We start from the raw sequence: 22,339 nt of genomic DNA, 5'->3' as shown, positions 1-22,339 counted from the left end.
TTGTCCTGAGTAATAATACTACCACTTGAATCAATATAAAAAGACTGTTGCAATTACAAACAGCCAACAGATTTAAATGAAATGAAAAATGACAATATATATGTAATATTTTAATGCAGGATAATTAAAATGATGCAACATACTTAGAAAGACCATGGACATGCTGTAAAACACATTAATTCCTCACAGGATTGACGGTGGAAATACAGGTGAATCACTAGGACTAATGTCAGCCTGGCTGTTAGCCTGGTCTGGAGCAGGCTAGCTGCAGAGAACAAATCACCATAGTAACTTGGCCGGGTTAAGTTGAACCTGCTTTCATGCAACCGACTTGAGGCTAAATTAAGCCAGGATAACAAACATATCCCGGCTTAATCCCTTATCCTGGTTTTGTGCAATACCCCTCTGGTTAGAACATCCTTGGAAAAGCTTTAATCATTGTCACCCTCAAGAACGCAGCCCCTTCCTCCCCCGGTTAACTCTTTTACCTGTCACTGGCATTAAATCAGGTTCCACCGAGATTTGAACTCAGACCATTGGATTCAAAGTCCAGAGTGCTGACCATTACACCATGGAACCACGGGACACACCTGTTAAGCTTTTGCAACATAATTAGCTCTCACTCAGAGATCAGGTTTTCAAGCCAGGTTAAGCGTTGTAAGGCTCAAAGGTTTTAAAGACATGAGAAAAATTTTGTCTATTTCAACAAACAGCTGTTTCGTTCACTGACGAGAAAAAGAGTAAATGGGATTGCGTGTTTAATTGAAATTCATTGTGAACCTAATCAGCAACAGGGTTTGCAGGAAACTTCCTCATGAATGAAGATAGGACATTACCACAGAGGACAAGTGGCATTACATGCAGCACTACAGCTTAACATCAGGTTCCACCGAGATTTGAACTCAGATTGCTGGATTCAGAGTCCAGAGTGCTAACCATTACACCATGGAACCAGTGCACAGCAGTAGAAGGTACTTTCTCGAACTGCACTCCCATGTATGTTACTGATGCAGAGAATAGGGGACGGAAGACACGACATATGACTGCATAGAAACAATGAATCAAGCAGCAGGTAGGGGTAGTGTGTGGAAACACTTGGCACCTATACATAGATTGACAAGGTAAAGCCCTACCAAAGGTGCTGCTACTGTATTTGCTCATATAAACTGCAGGCCTTTCTTTCCAAACAGAATGTGTTTTCCAAATCAGTGGACAGCTTTAGCACTGAAATAATTACAAATGTGAAAAACTAAGAAAGAAAACAGGAAAACTGACCAGCATGTACAGAACTGGACAAGTCTATGTCTCTACTGGCAGGATGCAAAAATCCTGATCTTGTACACTTCGGCACAGTCCACATCATCAAGACAGATTCTTCAGCCCAAACTGGGCCACCGCAGGGGCACGCAGGCCGTACCACAACACCCACAGTCTGGACACCACCATAGCATAATTTACCAGCCCACGATCAGAGTCAACACAGACTGTTCCCCGGGAGCCACAGTTGGAACTCTTTAGAACACAAAACATCATGTAACAAAAAGCATAATTGGCACAAATACATGCAGCTTGCAGCAATCACACACTTATTCACATATCACATTATCACAACATATATGGAAAACACCAGGAATTGTATAAATCACACAGGAGAATGGAGGACCTGCAGCAGTATTAGCTTTTAGGATTGCTTTGGCATAGTAGTGTATTGTTATGCATGTATATATATATTCTATATATTTAGTACTTAACTAACGTACTTGATCCCATATGTCATCACTTTATAGTGCTCTATAGAAATGCATGGACTGACTGATAGAGGAACTATGCAGATAACTGCACTGATTTTAACTTTATTACTTAATTTAAAGATGAGATACTAGATAAAAATGTCTTCTCACCTGAACAGGGCTCAGCGTGGTAACAGCTGTGTTCCCCACATTCTTTGTGCTGACACTCAGTTATAGAACTTTTGCTTCCTGAACAGTCCACATCATCAAGCCAGATTGGTCCTTTCCTTGACCAAAGTAGGACAAGTGAGAGGCCCTCAGTGTAGTACCACAGCCCAGGTCCCTGCACACCACATTAGCCTCAAATAAGGTCCAGCTGTGATCACAGACTGTTCCCCAGGTGTTTTCAACCCTTCCAGAACACAGAGTAGACCCATTCCCATCTAATCTGATCTGCACACCTATCAGGCAAGAAATACAATATTTGTATACTTCACAGAGAACATAAATGGAAATAATGTATGTATCACACAGGAGAATGGACTGACCTGCAGGTGACAGTAAGATCAAAGGAAGGAGAGGAAAAAAGAATATCTCATTACATTAGCAGAAATGTGTTGAAGCACACACTCAAAGATGATCAAGAGAAAAGGAAGGCATCTGAGCTAAATTGCAAGTGTAATATCAAAGGGTCTGAATATTTCTGATATTTCTTTTTTTCTTCTTAATGCATTTGCAAACTATTTTAAAATTGTATTGTCATGATATAGTTATATATATATTTAATTCTACCACAGAAGGCTCAGAAAAAGAGAAATAGCAATCAGAGCTGGTCATTGCTCACTGGATCTGTATATCTCCAATACCTGACCTGCCATCAACAAAATAAGATCCACAGCACAGCAAAAGAAGGGGACATTTTTAGTTAAAAATGAGAATTAAAGTTGAAGAAATTTAACCACTTTGTGGTCTTATAGGAGTGGGCTTGTAAATGAGAGTATAGGGAAATGAAAGAACTGGTGGAAAGCATTGAGGAGTCCGAGCGGACACAGATGGCTGAGATTATGGGGAAGTACCTTGATCAGAACAGAAAAACACTGCAAAACATTGGTTTAGGACCTGAGCTGTCCTGAACTTATGAATAATGGGTATGATGTTTGTGTCATGAAGCAGCTTATTTCTATTGCAAAGTTGGTCAGGCCATCTGTAGCTGCACCTAGTTGACCTTGTGCTTACTAGTTACCTGATGGAGGACATCCATATAGTGTGACAACCTGTCCCATAGGCCATGACCAAAAGTGGATAAGACACAGCTTTGCAAAAAATAACAATTATTTATTCTAACAACAAAGAATAACTTAAACACAACTTGAAATATGATATGTGGATGGATGAGAGAGAAAGAAAAAGAGAGAGCCACGCAGGAAGCTGGAGATTTTATATCTGGCACTCACTGGGCCCAGGTGCTCCAGATCGGATTGGATATGCTCAATCAGCTCCTCTGACAACTCCAAGACAAAACACACACCATGAGTATAGGGCACACAGAGAGACATAAGCAAAGGGTTGTCACAATATCGTAAATAATTGAGAGAGACTTATTGATTGCTGGGGAACTAAGAATTCATCCTGAAGAGATGTTTCCATTTGGCTACAGCACTAAAGCTAAGCTCCCGTGGCCCCCTAAGTCACCCAACCTGAGGATGCTTGAGTGAAGAAGACTATGTCCAAAAGAAGAGAGTTCATGGCCCTGCAGTAAAGAAGTTCAGGGTCGACAAACCAGTCTGGAACTAGGGGGGCTGATGCTAACTTTGAGACCCATTAACCCAGAGGAAGCAGCCAAGAGCTAACTTTGTGACACCTGGGTTATGGTAAACAGTCACCGTCACCGTTAAGAAGTTTCAATAAAGAGTTACGACAGAAAAGGGAAAGAGAAAGAAGAACTTTGATAAGAGTTATGTAAGTAGAGAAAACCAACATCCTTTCAGCCAGAAGTTTTACAAGTTTGTACCCACCAAAGAAGGCCAAACTCATCATGATTAAATCTAGCCATGGTAATGGGATCTATACTGACACTGAGGATGAACACTACCTGGTTGACACAGGAGCTAGTGTGACCATTAATTGTCCCTGCATTTGACCTAGAGGTATGTTAACTGTAGAACAAGAGTACACAGAGTATGGTTGAACAGTGTGTGGCTGATTGGCTCAAAGAATTTAGATTCACTAAAGACAAAGTCAATAAAGACAAAGACATTGCTTCATTAGGGTACAATCCCATCTCTTGGGTAAAACTTTATAGTAGAAGGCCTCATAGTCATAGGGCTACTATTTTATATGGCAAGTTCTTCCCTGTAGGTAATCAAGCTGGTTTGACTCCGCATTTGGGCATTGGATAAGGAATATTTATCTTGTTGTGTCTTAATGGCAGCACCATGAATCTGCCTTTGACTCTATACGGGTTCCTGTTCCCCCTAACCAATACCACCAGAAAACAAGGACCCTCCAGAGCGAATTGTTCAACTCTACTTGCAAAAAAAGCAAGAACATCTCAATGAGGGGTCAGGATATGAATGGCTGTTGGTGTTCTGCGTCAGAGATGGGGATCTTGGGAGATCTTTAACAGCTTTGCATTCCAAATCACGCAGAATCATCCAAAAGTAATCAAATTACTTATTGTGTATCCTCAGGTGTTGTCCTGTAGCACCAATTGCCAAGTGGCCCTTTAACAAGGATGAAAAGTCACAATTTTAGGAATTCTGAGATGTCCTGGAGACAGACAAAATTGTTGGGGTTTTTTTAACCACACACTCCAAAACCAATTCAGAACCAGTCCAGTCCAGTCCCAACCAGTTCAGAAAGCATGATGTAGTTGATGAGGCCATCTGTAGCTCCACCCAGTTGACCTTGTGCCCTAGTTATCAAATGGAAGATGTCTACTCTCCAATCAAGCTCTTGCAGGCTAAGTTCAGCAGCCTGAGAAGGTCATAGAATTACTGAATAATTATGTTTGACTGCAATTATTTTATTTTTTATTTTATATATTTTTTTTTAATGTGGTATTTCATTAACTGACACACAGAATTAATGACTCAGCAGAGATTCTTTAGACATTAACGTTACTGAGGAAAAGCTCCTGGTGTGGCAGCGTTACACCCTCGACTCTGCTCTCTTGCCCCCAGGAACGCCCCAAAACATGGGTGACTCGTTTCTGTAAATCTCAGTGATGAGCTCATTTGTGCTGGGTACCAGTACCGATACCTTGACTTCGATACCGGATCCTCAACAATACTTTTTTTTAATACCAATTTTTTAAAATCTATTTCAGCAAAAAGAAAATTACACTATATTACGAATTCTTTTTGTTTTATCTTTTAGCTCCTTGGCATTTTCACCCACACAAACCAGTTTTACAACATAAAAAAACTAAAATGTACTGTCTTATGTGTATAAATGTATAATATGTATGAATTATCTGTTTGTTTTGCCCTTTATTTCATTTGGCAACGTTTCTTCCTTTGTTCTTTCCTTACATGTGTGTGTCGGTTCAGGCCTGAACTGAATCCGGATTTCCACCTCAAAAATAATGATTGAACACCACCAGCATTCTAGCACCCCCCAACGAGCTCCACCACAGTCTGACAGGCCGTCATATGTCATTTCATGCTTCATGTTCACAAGTAGTGCTTGAAGTGGAAAAGAATAACCAGTAGGTCGCACAGCAGAACATTACAATCAGAGCACTACATATTTTATATTTATGAACCATTCTTTGTCAAAACAGTCTGAATGTTTGTGTTCTGCTTGTTCAACAGTTATGGTTACATTGATCATGCTGCCTCCCTTTTGTTGCACTTCTGGATAATGAGCATTGTCAGTAAAAAGTCTGTTTCATTACTTCTGCATTATCTCCGCTGCTCATGTTATTTAATTCACAGGAAAAACCTTTCAAATGTTAACACAAGTGGTTCAATCATTTCTGGGAAACTCCAAAGCAATCAAAAAAACAACTAAAAGTTTGAGGGACCAACTGATCAAAATTGGTATAAAACCACAGCCTCCACCCGTCCGACACTGAACACACACCTTGTTGGATAGGCACCAATACAAAACCTACTGCATAATTAATACACATAGTTAGAAATTACAGTACTTGAATGCAGCAAAATATATCCTAATGTCTGTTTCATTCCCTTTGCTGCGCTCTTAGGTCCACTGTGTGTATATAATAATGTCACTGCGGTCTGTATGACTGCGGTGACGATAAAACATAAAAAAACTCAATATACCCAATAAGACATCATTCAATGATGTTTTCAGCAATAAAGCAAAACTTAAAAAGTTTCATATACATGCACAGACATTGTCAGTATCATGGCATTATACTTACCTGCATCTTCAAACTGCCCTGATGTTTGACATTTCTGTTTGTACATGCACTCTATATATACACAAGCAAACAAATCCAACATATGGTTGGTGGATTGAAAGTAGCATTAAATATTTGAATATGGACCTACGTGGCATTTCAACTTTTATCGGATATGTGAATATAACAATGCATTTCACAGTGAAACATGTTTTACCAAAGAGCACACATATTCCAGCATAGAAGGAAATCATACTTTATTAAACTCCCTGTATTTTTATACTTTCCAATGAGTTTTTACCTCACCATACATTAAAGAGGACAACACTGAAAATGATTTGTACCTGACAGAGTATGTTGTAGTGAGGCAGTGGCACTGTGTAAACAGACTATGAGAGTTAGTGGTGCAGAATATAAAAAACAAAATGCAGCTTGTATACATTTTGAGATGTATTTTGGCAGCACCTGTCATGATGATGAGATTTCCATACAACCTTCATTTAACTGATAACTCTGCAGAGCTCAACAGCTCTCGTGCCACAGTGTGGGGTTGTTACCACAGAGGAAACACACTTGTGAGGGTGTGTGGGTGTTTGTACTCCTGGTATCACAGTTAACTTTGGTTGAGAGTGTCCACCAAGAGGTGAACGTTGTATCATTTTAAAATTAAAATTTCTTATGTTTCACAGTCTGTTGCAATTAAGTCACTTGAGTTGCTGAAGCTGCATCTGAAAACAAATACATCTTTTCTGGCAGAGGATTATGCAAAGTAAAACATGGAGAAATACATTTTTCTCAAGCTATAGAACGTCTCCAATTTGTGTTTATGGTTCCAGTGGAGAAAAGTTGAGTCAAGGATCATTAATCTTCCCTGAAGTGTCAGTGAGGGGATCAGAAGCAGAGGGTTGGAAGTGGTGTATGTGTTGGTGAAGGTGGAGAGAGGAAAGGAAGAACTCTGAAATACAGTATATACACATGTACATTTAGGAAAATAACGTCTCGCATCAGTCTATCTCTGTCCCGACAACTTCTTTCACAGCCTTTTTTATATACAATATGTTACACATAATGATTCTGCATACTATACATGACTTTTCATAAGGGAGGAAATGTGTGATTTATAAGGACTCCTCTACATCAGTTTGCCCACATTCCAGTATCTCATTAACCCTTCATTTAGGTTCACACAGTCTGCATATAGTTAACCTTTGAGGCATTGTAAAAAGATACCCAAAAATTTGAAATCATGTTGTTTTTTTGCATTTAATGTATAAAACAATGACATCTGAACACAAATCAGCCCTCACCTCTGTCATTCAACCTCTCACCACTTCCCTGCAGCACTTGTATAAAGATATTTAGCCTCCCTCCTGGCTGGCATAAGGTTGAATCAATGTTACTGATGTCACCAGTAACCCAGTAAAAGAGTTTGTGGGTTCATACGTTCACACGTTCATCTGTGATTAGGTGCAGTGTTTTCTGCTTTCAGTCTGTGTGTGGATGGTTTCCTCGCAGTGCCACGCCGTGCTGCCGGGTGGACCTCAGGTCGAGGGGGAGGGTGAGGAGGGTGAGGAGGGCGCAGGGCTCGCGGGAGAGGGGACTGACTTAGGCAACGGACTTGGGTGGCTGCTTCCAAGCTCTTCCTCTTTTTCCTCTTTTCTGCCTCTTCCTTTTCCACCTCCTCCCTTCCCTCCCCCGGCTCCATGCCCCTCCAGTCCCTCAGAGTTCTCCAGCATCTCCTGGATGAGAGGAGGCATGGAACCGGGTATCTCCATCTTCAGGGTGATCACTCGCTCTGCTCCTGTGAGGAAGAGAGAGATAGTTCAGGATGAGTCATTATGTAGGGACCGTTCACATATAAAATATCCTGGATACAGCCGCTGCTATATCTGCTGCTTGGTGCAGTCCCGCCCATACGCCCGGCCAACTCAATCGCGAGCAGGACTCAGCTGTCAATCATGACGTAAAACCCCTTTTTATAGCTTTTAATACTACTTAAAACTGAACCTATCAGAAAAATGAACACTAAAACATACGTCAGTTTGATAAAAACTAAAAAAGACAGAAACCATCTTTGGTCTATTCTGTTGGTCTATCTTTGGTCCATCATTTATTTGACGTGTACTTTTAGTACTTTTAGTTGTCCCATCTGCTAACATGGAGGCAGCAGGCTTTATGACCTATACTGCAGTCAGCCACCAGGGGGAGATAGAGATGTTTTGGCTTCACTTTTGGAGAGCTGTCATGTCGTCCATCTTTATATAAGCCGATGGTTGGGACCTTCCATCATTACCCTCCACTTGGGCTGCATATCAAGTGTTTCATTCGTCAAATGACCCAGAAGTATTTCAACTACATCATAAGAGCTGTTTGCATTCTCTAAATGTAAAGGAAAGACACCCTTTCTCATCTCCCCAAGCAAAGGATACACAGGACCATCCTTTAACAGAGAAAAGGAGATAATGCCGTCCCACAATGCAAATGTAGAAACAACAATGGAACTTTTGCTTCTGACACAATCTAAAAGGAAATCCAAATCCATAAATATAGATTTACTCTCCTACAAATGTATCCAGTTAGCAGTCACCTTGAAGAACAAACAGATTGAATTTCTTGTTAAAAATAACATCATCATAACAAAATACTTGATACATAAATGTTGTTTTGCTAAATCCCTCCACTGTGGAATGAACTAAAAGAAACATTTTCTGTACTCAACAAGGTCCAAAACGGCCAAGCAAAGAACCTTTGTGCACTACAATGTGAATGGCTAGTCTTTCTCTACTTGTATATTCCTGTTATGTTATTATATTGTTTTATATCCTGTTTGTATTGGTTTTGTTTTTTATTTTCAACAATATCTATTTTGGAGTTACTCCTTATCTGTAATTGGTGGTTAAATGTACCCTTTGTATCAACTGCAAACATACTTTCTTAGTAGGTGTGATTATTTTGTTCAGTACACCTGACAACATTGAGTTTGTCACTGTACTCGTCTTTCATGTGTAGTAAATATATATATAGAGTTGTTGTTTTTTTTTTTTTAAAAGCCTAGTGTAGTCAAAGAAACTTGGTGAAACTATGATGCAATAAAGTGAATATTGAAATGTTTCCTCCTTCCTGTTTTTATGGAAAGTTTTTTATGAAAAGAGATTCTACCTATCCCTTCATTGTTGGCAACTGGCTTTTATTTGTGTTGGCTACTACTGGCAATTGACCCTTCCCACCCCTCCTGTCTCTGTGCTCCAATAACAGCTGACTAAGCCTTGGTCAGAACCTCAGTCAACTTCCTCCTTTCCTGCACTCAGATATGCTATGTGCTAGGCTCTCTATGACGAAAAGACAACCACATTTTGAAGATGGTTAAAAAATAAAAGCGACATAGTCACATGTTGTGTGTGTGTCTCACCCTTCACACTGATGCTCCTGAGGTCAGTAATCTTCATCAGTATCTTGGGGAACATACAGGGTTTATCAGGCCTCCTCCTCCTCACATAGATCTATGCACACGTAAAGACATGGAGGATGTGTTCATATGGATCACAGAGATATAAATATATTTGGTCTTTTTTTTTTTATATTTGAGCAATGTTTGTTAGAAACTACATTTACTGATCTGCTGAGAATAGAATGATGGCAATAAACTGCAAGCAACAATACAGTACAAGTACTATAACATTAATTAAATATCAAACCTTCAAGGCTTCAACAATTGGCTCCTGAAGAACATCCACCTTGTCTGACTCCTCCAGATCCTGACGGTCTGCGCACACACACACACACACACACACACACACACACACACACACACACACACATTATAATACACAGCCAATGCAACAAGCTGTATTACACATTTATAAACTACAACAGTGAGTACACAGAACAGGAATCTACACAACCATCTCTGTGACTGTAGGACTCAAACAGACACTTTGTTTGACTAATTTAGGTCCTAAACAGTTTTTCCATCACAGCACTAACATTAAAGACATTTTTAAATGATTTTCTTTCATTAAAACCAAGTGCAGTACCTCCACAGAGCAGGCAGATGGCACTAAGTAATCCTGTCTCAGCGTCGTCCATCTCTAGTGGGAGCAACTGGCTGGCGAAGGAGAAGACGAGGTCTGTGAGAGGTCCGAACCCGGCATTGTGCATCTGCGTGCGGTTCAGAGTCAAACCGTCAGAGAAGGTCATGGTGTCCTGGTCCGGGGTGTAACGGGTGCAGATCCTTAGTATCTAGGAAAGGGGGATGAAGTGGCAGAAAAGAATAGAAGGTTGAGGTTTTTGATGCGCAACTTTTTGCTGTGCCGCAACTGTACATTTTCTGCGTCTCTGCTGAGGACCTGTTGAGTGTTTGCGTGTGACTAAAGTGATAAACTCACCAGTATGTCGAGGCAGGCGGCTTTGAGCAGTGTGATCTGGTCGGCGATGGTTAACGTTGTAAAGCCAGGCAGCTGCTTGGCAAACTCCACTGTCTTAATGATGCATTTAGTGGACAATTCACTGAACTTGTCCCACAGATTGACGTCCAGAGAGACGCGGTGCTCAGAGCTGTTGTTCTGCAGGGCGGGGGTCAGGTGAGGAAAACAAGAAAGTTTTTTCTAGTAAGCTGAAGAAAAAATCTTTATAGTCAGAGTATTTTAATGTGCATTTTTGGATTCAAATAAGCGTGTGTGTACCGTGGTGTATTTTCCCAGCTGACAGAGGGAGGGAAATGTGTCCTGATGGGCCCGGCGAACTCGTTCGATCATCTGCTCCGTGTCTGCTGACAGGACATAGATCTCTGCCTCCCCCTGCCTCTTCTCCTCCTTCTTCTTCTTCATCCTATCATTCCGCACCACTGATGGTGGCAGAAGAGAGAGGAGTTTAGGCAGCAGCTCGCATTGAACATTTAATATCATATCATATATACACTAGTAACAGATGGAAAGTAATGCACATGAGTAAAAAAGTAAGTTGTCTTAAGGAGCAAGCACTATAATGTCATTGCTCTCTACTTGAGTATATTTTTGAGCCAGTAATCCACTTTTTGTCATTTATACCTTCGTTACAACTCTGCTCTAAATGCGGGGATTGAGTACAAGGGGGACAGTGTCTGAGCAGCTGCCTGGAAGAAAAATAAGCTCCACAATGCGATGATGACGGAGCAAAACCCAGAGCGAGAGGCAGTGTCCAGCACCAAACCCTGGCCACACATGGCTAATTTTTATACCAAAATCTAAAAAAGACAACAGTTACATGAAGTGCTTGCTGTGCCTCCCAATGAACACTGAGATTTCTGGGTCTAAAAACTCCTTTTCCAACTCCACAGGCACACTGAAGTAAGATACTGTAGGTGAGAATGCAGTTAGCTAGCTGACGTTAGAGTTACGATAATGACATTAACGTACATTGTAGCTGGTGGCCTGTTGGGCTTTTGAGTTGGCCTTCTTTTGAAAGCAGTCGAAAGAATACATAAAGAGTACTATACCATTAAAAGCAACTATCCCATAGAGAATGAATACGGGTGAACTTTCACTCTCAGTGGAGCTCACTTTGGAAAAGGTAATGCAACTCTAGCTCAGTTCAATCGGGTCAAGAAACAGCGACTAAAACCAAAGGGACTCATCTGAGCTTGCATCATGAACGTATGGTCATGGGCTGTGATTGGCTTTGGAGAAGCTTTGACCTGACTGAGATAACAGCCCTTCATGATGTCATCAGGGTGATCTCGGCTTGGAAATGTATACATTTATAACACAAAGCCTGAATTACAACTCTCAACTGAAAGACAACGTCATTCAACCAGGCAGTGAGGGGCTAATGAAAATAGGTTACAGCATGGATTGGAGCATTTCTGGAGCTTGACACATACCAGGGACTACATTTGGGCGTATGGTGCATTCATTGGACCATTCATTTTGTAGTCTTGCAAGTATATGGAAGTATAACAGTAAATCTGTGAAGGCATTGTGATTAGGGATGGGGCCGATCCGATCCCGTATCGGTACCGATGGTATCGGGACCTATACCAGCGTAATTCACGTATCGGAATTTCCCGATCCAACCTGCGCAGATTTCCGATATCCATGAGCCGTGTCTGCACTTTAACGTTGTCTGCTGAAATGACTCCACAGGTGATTCCTGCCGGCCAGTCTGCTAGCTGGCTGCAAACTGTGGAATGCATTTCCTGAACGGAGGCGCGGCTCAATGAGACAGAGTTATGAGACACGCCCCCGCTCAGGAAATCCAGCATTGTGGCTAGCCAACATGTCCGCTGTGTGGAAATACTTTACACTGGAAACACTGCAGAGCAAAGCAGCAAAATGCAATGTTTGCAAAGCCGTAATTCAGAGACGCGGAAGCTCTCTTGCGTCGTACAACACTACGAACGCAATCAAACATTTAAAAAAAGCACCACACGAAACAGCACAAGGATTTTTTAGGCGAGCTGTCAGGAATCACTTCTGGAGTCATTCCAAAAACAAGGTAAACTCCAGGCAGACAACGGGAAAGCTAAAGGGATTACTGAGTGTGTGTGTGTGTGTGTGTGTGTGTGTGTGTGTGTGTGCGTGCGTGCGTGCGAGCGTGTGTTAGATGTTTACAGTTATTGCACTTTTCTTATATTTCAGATAATTGACATTTTAAATACTTGATTTATTGATGCTACAAGAGCCAGTGTACTTGATTTGTGCTGTTCAGATGCACACTGTTTTATTGATAGTGTGTGTGTAAGATGTTTACACTTATTGCACTTTTCTTATATTTCAAGACTCAAATATTTGACATTTTGGGAATTTAATAAATATTGACATGACAATCAATTTGAAACCCTTACAGTTGCATATTTGTTTTCAGAATGGGATTTTTCCTGTTAAAGGGATTTCCTGTTTTTCTGACTTCCTTTTCTGACCTTATACTTACCTCAAGTTGCCTTTTGGGACATACATGCATACAAACGTACATATCATACTTGCCTGTTGAGGAGTTTATTCATATTATCTCATATAAAATCAACAATAATGATAATAATAATATTAAAGAAAACAGAGCTCTGGTATCGGAATAGTATCAGTATCGGCCGATATCCAAATTCAGGTATCGGGATCGGATCGGAAGAGAAAAAATGTGGATCGTTACATCCCTAATTGTGATGCAGAAGGCTGATTATTAGAAGTTAATGGTGGTTGGTTATGTGGGCCTTGTATTAACTGAGAAAGGCCACCAGAGGGAGGCAAATGTCAAGGTTGAAACATCACTCTGTGAACGTCACTCTCTGTGAGGACCACTGAGCTTCAACTGTACTGCTTCTCCTGCTTTAAGTACATATATGAGTAAGACTGCAAGACTGACTGCCCTGTGCTCTGCTTCATCATTACATGACTTATATTAACCCTTTGCGGTAAAGTTCCTTTAGAAGCTTATCCTCGTCCACACATAACTCAATACCAGGTCTGGGGAGTAACAGATTACATGGAACTGTATTAGGTTACAGACTACATTTTTAAAAAAGGTAATTACTGACTGTATCGGATTACATTTGTAAAATAACCCTCCCGACCCTGCTCCACACACAGAGTGGAAGTGAATCTAATGCGCTGTACTCACACTCCTTGGACATGCCAACGTCGAGGCATTTCTGCAGTCGACAGGATTGACACCGGTTCCTCGTCACCTTGTTTATGACACACACTTTGTCTCTGTGACACGTGTACACCATGTTCTTCTGGATGCTCCGCCGAAAGAAACCCTGACACAGAGAAAAGGAGGCAACGACTGAGGTACGGAAGCAGGGGAGGAGAATACAACACAGTGTTGTCAAGGGTCAACCTCGGTATCAGAACCAAAGCTGCACCCGCCACAGCTATCGCCATTACTGCACGTGAGGAAGATGCTATTTATTGTTTATGGGAAGCTGGTAGCAGTAGTACATGGCCTAATAGGATGTGAGCTTGACCACAAGCACACAAAAACCAACACACAGATCTAAAGTAGAAACTAGTTGCAGCACAGATTCTTTGTGTGTGTCTGTGTGTAGGATTAGATGAAGCAAAGAGGCTTACAGATGCTAGAGGAGGTGCAAAGGTCGCGACCTGGTCACTTACACATTATGTAAATGCTTGGCAGTCTCACATAACTATTTTTAATTCAGGTTTTCTAGCTGAAACATGCATCTGTTCACACACGTCCCAGTTATCCAGACTGGATGTTACTGAGTGTGGTGTGTGTGTTTGTGTGTGTACGTTGTGTCAGCGTAGGTTTAGCTCACGCATATGTTTAGCCGCCTACCTTGCAACCCTCGCAGGCGCTGACCCCGTAGTGGTATCCTGAAGATTTGTCCTGACATACAAAACAGGGCTTGTAGATGCGGGGCGGAGGTGGAGGTGAGGGGGGGCTGGGGACGAGCAGGTCCTCTCCTGAACTCGTGCTCTCAGTCTCTATGGCTGCAGGAGGAGACACAGGGAGGAAAATCAAGGACACTTAGTAAGACTGCACTTAAAATGCATTTTTGTTTATTTGTATTTGACCTGAGTTGCAGTAAGATTTGGAACAGTTCAATCTGTGTCTATGTGCTGGAAGTGACAGCGTCCCCTACTGCTACTGCACACAATGCTTAAGGTGCAATGCTGGAGAAGGGTTGAGTCAGGAGAGTGGATGCAGGTCAGCTAGCTATCAGTCATGCATGGCAGCAGGAAGACTTAACATTAAGCTCCTTAAGTGTGTACTGTAAAACACAAACCAAATGATCTGATGATTTTGGGGCACAGTTGCGTCAGAGGGGGACCATCCTTTTTGTTTGTAGCCTTCACCGTACTCTACCTTACAAATGTGGAGTCATAGGAGTGCGGTAAAAAAAAATACATCTGTAAAGAATAATAAAATAAATGTGGAAATATAAATAAATACATTTTCATTTTGTGTTTGTATATTCTTTTTATTATTATTTTCAGTACATCTTTCCCTGTAATTTAAATGCACAAAAATAATCAACAGATAAATATGAAAATAAATGAATGCTTATAATTTTTCTTTCATATTTCATTATTTGTCTTTATATTTCCACACTTCTTTTACAGATTTCTTAGTTTTTAATTGTTCCACATCCAATGACTCCATATATACAAAAGGTATAGACAGATTATCCCAGCCCTGCAACTACTACCAACACAGTCCATACCAACCAGTTTTCAGCTAGCAGTTAGATGAAAAGATTGATACTGCTCTCATGTCTGTAAGTAAATATGACACTACCGCCAGCAGTTGGACAGGAAACACTAGGAAACAACTGACCTGGCAGTGTCCCAAAGTGACAAAAGCTGCCTCCCAGCACCTCTGCAGCTCACTAATTCACACTTTAAATGTTGTCTCTTTAATACATAGAAAAACCAATGTGTGAAACAACACATTGCACTATTACAGGGAATTGGGCAGAAGCAAAATTCAAAAAGTGAAACTATTTCTTTAAATGCAGGTGTGAAATTGGACATAATAACAAGTTGGTTTACAGTAATATAGTCCATTGTGGACTGTCTGTTAGAAAATAAAGAAACAAAACCAGATAATGCAGGATTATTTGTGCTTTACTCCTGGGTGTATGGGTCACTGTGGATTTTAGAGCAGATATAAAATGACTGCTGTTTGTCTGGCTCGCACAAAAATGTGACAACATCAAATGAACTGTTGAACGGAAATCAAAAGATTTGTTTCTCGTTCATTTTTCGTGTCAATTTATTGTAAATGTCAGAGCCCTCAGTTTACATTTACAACACTGCTATATAATAGGTTTCAGTATTGGGATACAATACTTTTCTTACATCCCTACTGTCAATGTGAGATTTAAACAGTTTGTCTGTGAGCTTTGTAGTGACTACCCTCTTGGACAGTATTGTTTTTCATTAGAATGGAAGCACACAGAAACATAAGAAAAGTACTATTTAAACTACTGCAACTTTTAGGATACGCTGAATTCAATTCAAGTCTATTGGCTACTCTTTAGAACACCTTTGAAAAGTGTTTTCCAGTGTGTGTTAAAAACAATGTCACGAATATACAGCTCACCTGTAGCCAGATACAGCCTCTGTGCCCTAAAACACAGAGGCCCTGTCCAGATAGGAAGGAAGACTGCTATCACAATGATCTGTTATAAGCCAACCATTAGATCCTCAATGACCCTCACAGTCTGTAGGCTCACAGCCAACTGTGAGGCTAACGTGTGATAGCCTGCCTTACACTAAGAGCACAAGTTGAACAAAGCATTAATCTCTTGCTTTGCAGTGGTGACCGCTAACATTAAGTCATAACCTCTACCGATCTTCCGGATGTTTGAGTTGTGGTCCGACGGGGATTTTCCCTTTAGGTTTTCCTGGCCTTGATGTGACGTTTCAGGTGGTTGTACAAATGTGTGGTGTTACTTTTGATTTCAAACTATCGTGGATGCTTATGGCGGTCATCCTCGTCTTTGAATCCTGTTCCACACAGCGGCCCGCAAAGCCTTTTACGGTACAAGCGCAGCGTTTTTGTTAGAACTGAGGGCCGATGAATCTATTTGTTCTTTCTCACCATCGCTGGGATTCTGACATATTTTTGTTGTATCTGAAAAGCTCATTCTTTCACTGCATTCCACTGCACTGTCTCTCTCACACGTTTACTGACATCAATAGTTAGTTCTTGTGCATAGTTTGCCTCGTGGAGCAATGCACACATGTTGTTTATCTATGTTTACCTTTGGTACTACTGCCAAAAGTTGTATGTAAAATAATGACTTAATAACTTATTATTAATAAGAAGAAGAAGAAGAAGAAGAAGAAGAATGTTTTATGTTTGTTGAAATAATTTATATTGCATCATTTTAGCTGGGTGCCATTGTTGTCAATGTTGTGCTCCATTCCATACCATGGCATTAAAATTAGATCCAATCTAAACTCTTATCTCTTAAAAATAACGGTCTGGTCTTTGTCAGAACTGCGGTCCCTCTAACCTTCTACATTTACACGCCTTAGCAAATAAAATAGGTTGGATGAAATTCATTCATGTTCTGTCATTTCTTATGTAATTTCCTCATTTCACTCCAAGCAACAGTGTGGAGGAGTCGGCAGCTAAAGTAAACCGTAACATCCCACCCTAATCCTGCGTCCGGGCTCGCTTTGTCAAAGCGGTTGTTTTATTTTTGTTCACAGACGTGACAAAGACAGACTATGACACAATTTAAGGTCCTGACCTTTGAGATTAAGATACCAGGGCCATCCACAACTCCTCTCCCTCTGTCATTCTGCCTCCCTCTAACCTCACACACACACACACACACACACACACACACACACACACACACACACACACACACACACACACACACACACACACACACACACACACACACACACACACACACACTCCCCTCCCCCCTGCTTTAGTAGCCATACCAGACATTCCACTATGGAGGAGGCTCAACTCCCCTCTACTGGTCTGCTCTGTTTACACAGAGAGAGAGGGAGAGAGACACAGAGAAATAAAGGGAAGAAGAGATCCTCCTCCTCCTCCTTAGCCATCATACCATCCCTCCATCTTCCCCTCTCTTCATCTCTCCTCTATTTGTCTTTGCTCTCTTCTCACTGACACACTACCCAACAGTTCCCTTCAGCACTGTCTGACCTCTTTTAACTTCTCTCTGTTCTTCTCCCCCCACTCTCTCTTCTCCTCTTTCCAAGTAGTGCTGTCAAAGTTGGCCAAAAAACAGGGTTGATTATTTGTCCTAAAAAAAATCACATAGGCTAGACTACAAATATCGTTTTTTGTGCGAATACATAAGTATGGCGTCTCCTGACTGAAAGACGTGACCCCCTCTGGTGTGCTGCGGTCATTTCTGGTTGAGTGCTTCTGTATTGCTGGTAGCGTGTTTTTGCTGCTCTTGCTCAACCCAGTTACATTTATTATATCATTTATTAATTATATACTTATATTCTTCATTTCATCAGATAGTTGCCTGCTATACATACAAACATACACTAGTTCTGCTCAAGCACATAGCTCTCTCCTTTTAATGACTAAGTCCCTAATCCCATAGTTCTTTACACACTTAGCAGTTATCAATGGCTTCTCTTGCTCTGTCCTGTCCTGGTTTCTGTTGCTCGGTGTGTGAAATGTTTAGCTATTCCTCTGCTAGTGATACGTGTAATAAATGTAGTTTATTTTCTGCACCATGGAAGCTAAGCTTAGCTGCTGTAGTCCCACCCGCAGTAGCCGATGAAGTTCTGGTTATTATTTGCTGCAATGTGATTATTCTTAAACGGTTTAAGAGCGCTCAGAGTGCAAATCTCTCTGCAGCCCAGTTGGGTTGTGAACTTTCTGCCATCATTACCACGGCTGTCGTTGAATTATTCGCTTGTTTCAGCTTGACCTACATTTCAGTGAACAATTGTCTGTTATTTTTTGCAATTTGATTATATAATCAAATTTAGAATGGTGAACAGCCCTATTTCCATGTGTCTCACTCTGTTTTCATCTGTGTGTTTGTTAATGTCTTCCTATTGCTTCCCACTTCTGCTTTAGTGTGTTGGACCTGCGCTGACGGCAAAGTGTCCAAAAAGGAAAAGACTTTATTCTTGTTGCTGACATGAGGGGTGAAGTATTTTACCAGATAGGAACATCAGTGACTCATCTTTAAAAATGTGACTCAGGAGGAGGATATCCGCCCATTTTAATCAGATATGGATAATCGCGTATATATATTTATCTCCTCCACATAATAAAATGACCTATATTCTATAATGTACATCTACAGTCATTCGACAGAGAGACTCACTTTTAGATGTAAAGGGTAGGTTTTGTTGCAATTATAGTGTTAAAAACTAGGGATGGGCATTTTTCATTCAGTATTTGCATTAAATTATTATAACAGTACTCACAAATAAAATAATAATAAAAGGCGGTTGGGGGATGGGTTATCCCACCTTTCTGTGCTGCACAGACTGTAGAGAGTAGCCTACATGAAGAAAAAGCACATTCACAAACATTAAGTTGTGTTTCAATAATTAAAAAATGTGGCTGGTAAAAAGGCTGTGCTGGTTTACTTTTTCCTACCTTAGCCACTATATTCTAACAGAACTCAGTTTCGTTAAGAGTATCTCTCACTATGTATTGCTTTCACGTGCATATAAATTGGCCAACCATGGAAAACAAGAGCAAAGATCAGGTCATATGTAACTGAAAACAATGAACGTTATCTGCGGCTGTACAGATTCTATATGAAAAAATGTGACTGTTCCAGATGTTGAACAAATACTGACGTCCAAACTGAGTACTAATGCCCATCCCTATTACAAACATTTTCAATGAAAGGCCATCGAGAAGGCCAGTCAAGGTATTTATGAGACATACATATAGCTCTTAAATAATAACAGTAACTGTGTCCTAAATTCATAAAAATATACTATACCTGGACTTTTCCTGACTTTTTGTAAAATAGCTCTACCTCTACTTTGGAACAAAATGATGTACATTTATGGTTCGCAACCCTAACAACTTTTGAAATGACCTGCAAACTAATAACATTCCCATCAGCCTCAGCTGTATGGTGAATATGGTAAACATTCATTTGTTTAACATCTGCATGTCAGCATCATCACTGAGTGTGTAAACATCTGTGAGCATAGGGGGAGCCGCTAGCATGGCTGCAGACTCACTTCCTCGTTCACTTTTTCACTATTCTACATTAACTCAGTAGGAATTGTTAGCAAACATAGTATGTACGCCAGAAACTTTTCTCATTCAGTTGATGGTCTCTCTATATAGAGCATGAACACTAAATATAGCGCACTATAACAGGGAGTGACTTTGGACACAATCTTGCTCGACTTAAAAGGCGCAATAAGCTGTTCCTCAAAATAAAGTGAAGAGCAAATACTAGACAAAGAGATCTTTCCGCATCGTATTTCACTGAGTTTCACGGAGCTTACAGAACAGCTGTGTTTAGCTGTGGTTGGGAGTATCAGTCTTCAATCAGTGGCCTCCTCCTCTGCCTCTGTTATCACTGTCACTGTTTCCCAAGGTGAAAGGGAAGGTCAGATTTATTGCCATTACACAATACAGGAATGCATAATGAAACGCAACTGGGGCAGCACTCCCCTGGGCACATTTCAATTTCACTTAATGCTGAACACAATTAAAAGACACCATGACACCTGTAGCTGCTTTACATTTGTCAGGGGAAAGACTGTGTGGCTGTAACTAACTATACATATTAATAACTGTATAAACGTCTCATGTAAATGTTAACAAAACATTATTTACATTAATTAGAAGCTTGGGGCTTAGTCTGGCCTGGTGCTACGCATAATGCATGGTTAAAACCTTTCAAAGTCGGGGCCATCTTTTCTCCTGGGCAGGGCACCCAGTCTGTCCTCCGGTCAGTTTAGTCGAAATCTAATAGTGACAATGTTGAATTTTAGCCAGTGCTGGCGTAAGCCATTTTCTAAATCTGATGTAAAACACTGTTAAATGGTCTCTCCAGGCCATCCTGGCTTTATGCCAGCAAACAGTTCCTGAATAGAGAGCACGCTCTATGAGCTTAGAGGCCGGGCTCTAATCACAGCACTGAATTCTTCTCTCTGGACAGTTAACAACGCACACCACTGACAGCCATTATCACTGCTAATGATTTTCTCCTGATGGGAATCAAACTAATAAGCGCACATACAGCCTAGTACCATTTTTGGACAAAACTTTGACTAGCCACATTTTTATTCAGTTTGGGAGGGGCAATCCTTTATTATGGTAAATGTAATATCACAGTATAAAGATATTATGATATAGTGTATTTATAGTGGAAATCCAATTCAGAGACCATTTATAGATAAAATAACCAGAAGGGTATTTCTGTTTTTGGCTAATCAAATTAAGTAATATGTGACAAGTCAAGGTATTTCATCACACTGATGGAACAATACTGTAAATTCAATATTGCCAAAAATTGCTCACTGATTTGCTCACAGTGGCCTAACATAACCATAGATATTAAAGAAATAGTTACCACGGTATAAACAGCACAGCAAACTCTCCAATGGTTGACAGAGTTCATCATTTCATCATTTCATCTGTTATATTGCACAACGCTACCTTCACCATGTGCAGGAAGAGAAACTGCAGCAGGAAGAAGATTACTGAGCAACTGCTTTGATCGATTCATTGTTCAGTTCATTTTCCACAAAGAATCCCCAACATTTGATGGTTCCATGTTCTCAAACTTGAGAATAAATTGCTTTTTCTGGTCTTACGTCAAAGTAAATCAAAAATGTAGGGGTTCTGGACTGTTGGTTGGACAAAACAACCCAACCAAATAGACCCACATTAATTGAAATAAAAATCCTAATTGCAGTCCTAATTAGGGCCCGACTAATATGGAATGAATACCACAATTTCTTGTTGCTTACTGTATTAGCAGCCCAGCTAAAGTAGTATCAAGGTTTAGTGCAGTCTGGTGTAGTGGAGGTGGACCTCTCCTCTCTCTTTCTTAATAGCAAACAGCAGTATGCAGAACATTCGAGTAGCAGCCTTTCACTTCTAACTGGCACTGACCTTTTAACTGTCATATCAGCGCTCACTAATTAATGTAAACACTGTGAGAAACTTGCTGACAAGCCGAAATGAAACTTGGTTGTTTTGTGTACCCTCTTCTGCTTGTGTCTGTACTAAAAGGTCATTTGTCAGGGAAGAAACGCTACCGTTCAACTGCAAGTGGACTGAGTGTTGTGGTTCCCGCAACTCCAACAGGGCGATGCGTCAGTTTCCACAGAACCATCAGCTGATTGCATCATGTCAGTTAAACTGTAATGCTAGCAGTGTGCCCTTTAGGATGGTCAGGAGATTTGAACACAACAGAAAATGAACCACTGCCACGAATGTTTGCATGCAAACTATTAATTCAAAACCAATACAGTGTTTTTGAGAATCAACACAGTATCACAAAACATTATTATCAGTAATATTGAAGCATTTCTTTCAGGACACATTTCTGAGAGATGTTATATTTTTATCTTATTTACAGGTTGTAGCTTGAGTGGCACTGAGCAGCAACGTCATTTAGGCAAATATAATCGGCAAATCCTCAGTATCAAAGGAATCAGATCGGTATCAGGGCCAAAAAAAACTTGACCGGGACATCCTGGCTGTGTGTGGTATATCAGAAAGAGAAAATTTGTTAAACTTTTTTTATTTTGATGGTCTTGCCAACAAGCCACATAACAGGAAAATGCAGAGTACACCA

General features: G+C 40.6%; 1 protein-coding gene and 2 non-coding genes across 3 annotated transcripts in view; all 3 read right to left on the bottom strand.

Moving 5' to 3' along the window:
- Positions 1 to 507: 507 nt before the first annotated feature.
- On the bottom strand, positions 508 to 579 carry trnaq-uug (transfer RNA glutamine (anticodon UUG)). Its single transcript has one exon. It is a non-coding gene; the product is annotated as a tRNA-Gln (tRNA).
- A 302-nt stretch (positions 580 to 881) lies between these two features.
- trnaq-cug (transfer RNA glutamine (anticodon CUG)) lies at positions 882 to 953 on the bottom strand. The gene has a single exon. It is a non-coding gene; the product is annotated as a tRNA-Gln (tRNA).
- A 5,386-nt stretch (positions 954 to 6,339) lies between these two features.
- Positions 6,340 to 22,339, bottom strand: part of LOC127356999 (retinoic acid receptor alpha-B) — a 20,799-nt gene continuing 4,799 nt past the window's right edge. The window contains exons 2-9 of the mRNA XM_051389139.1: positions 14,371 to 14,525; positions 13,690 to 13,831; positions 10,782 to 10,942; positions 10,485 to 10,661; positions 10,134 to 10,338; positions 9,795 to 9,862; positions 9,509 to 9,599; positions 6,340 to 7,900 (exon numbers count right to left, since the gene is read on the bottom strand). Coding sequence (XP_051245099.1) covers positions 7,641 to 7,900; positions 9,509 to 9,599; positions 9,795 to 9,862; positions 10,134 to 10,338; positions 10,485 to 10,661; positions 10,782 to 10,942; positions 13,690 to 13,831; positions 14,371 to 14,525 — 1,259 coding nt within the window. The 3' untranslated portion in view covers positions 6,340 to 7,640. The remainder of the gene's footprint in view (positions 7,901 to 9,508; positions 9,600 to 9,794; positions 9,863 to 10,133; positions 10,339 to 10,484; positions 10,662 to 10,781; positions 10,943 to 13,689; positions 13,832 to 14,370; positions 14,526 to 22,339) is intronic.

This window comes from Dicentrarchus labrax, unplaced genomic scaffold (genome assembly GCF_905237075.1).
Source record: "Dicentrarchus labrax unplaced genomic scaffold, dlabrax2021, whole genome shotgun sequence".
NCBI lineage: Eukaryota > Metazoa > Chordata > Actinopteri > Moronidae > Dicentrarchus > Dicentrarchus labrax.
The sequence above is the reverse complement of the archived record's forward strand: the minus strand, read 5'-3'. Positions and strand labels throughout refer to the sequence as shown.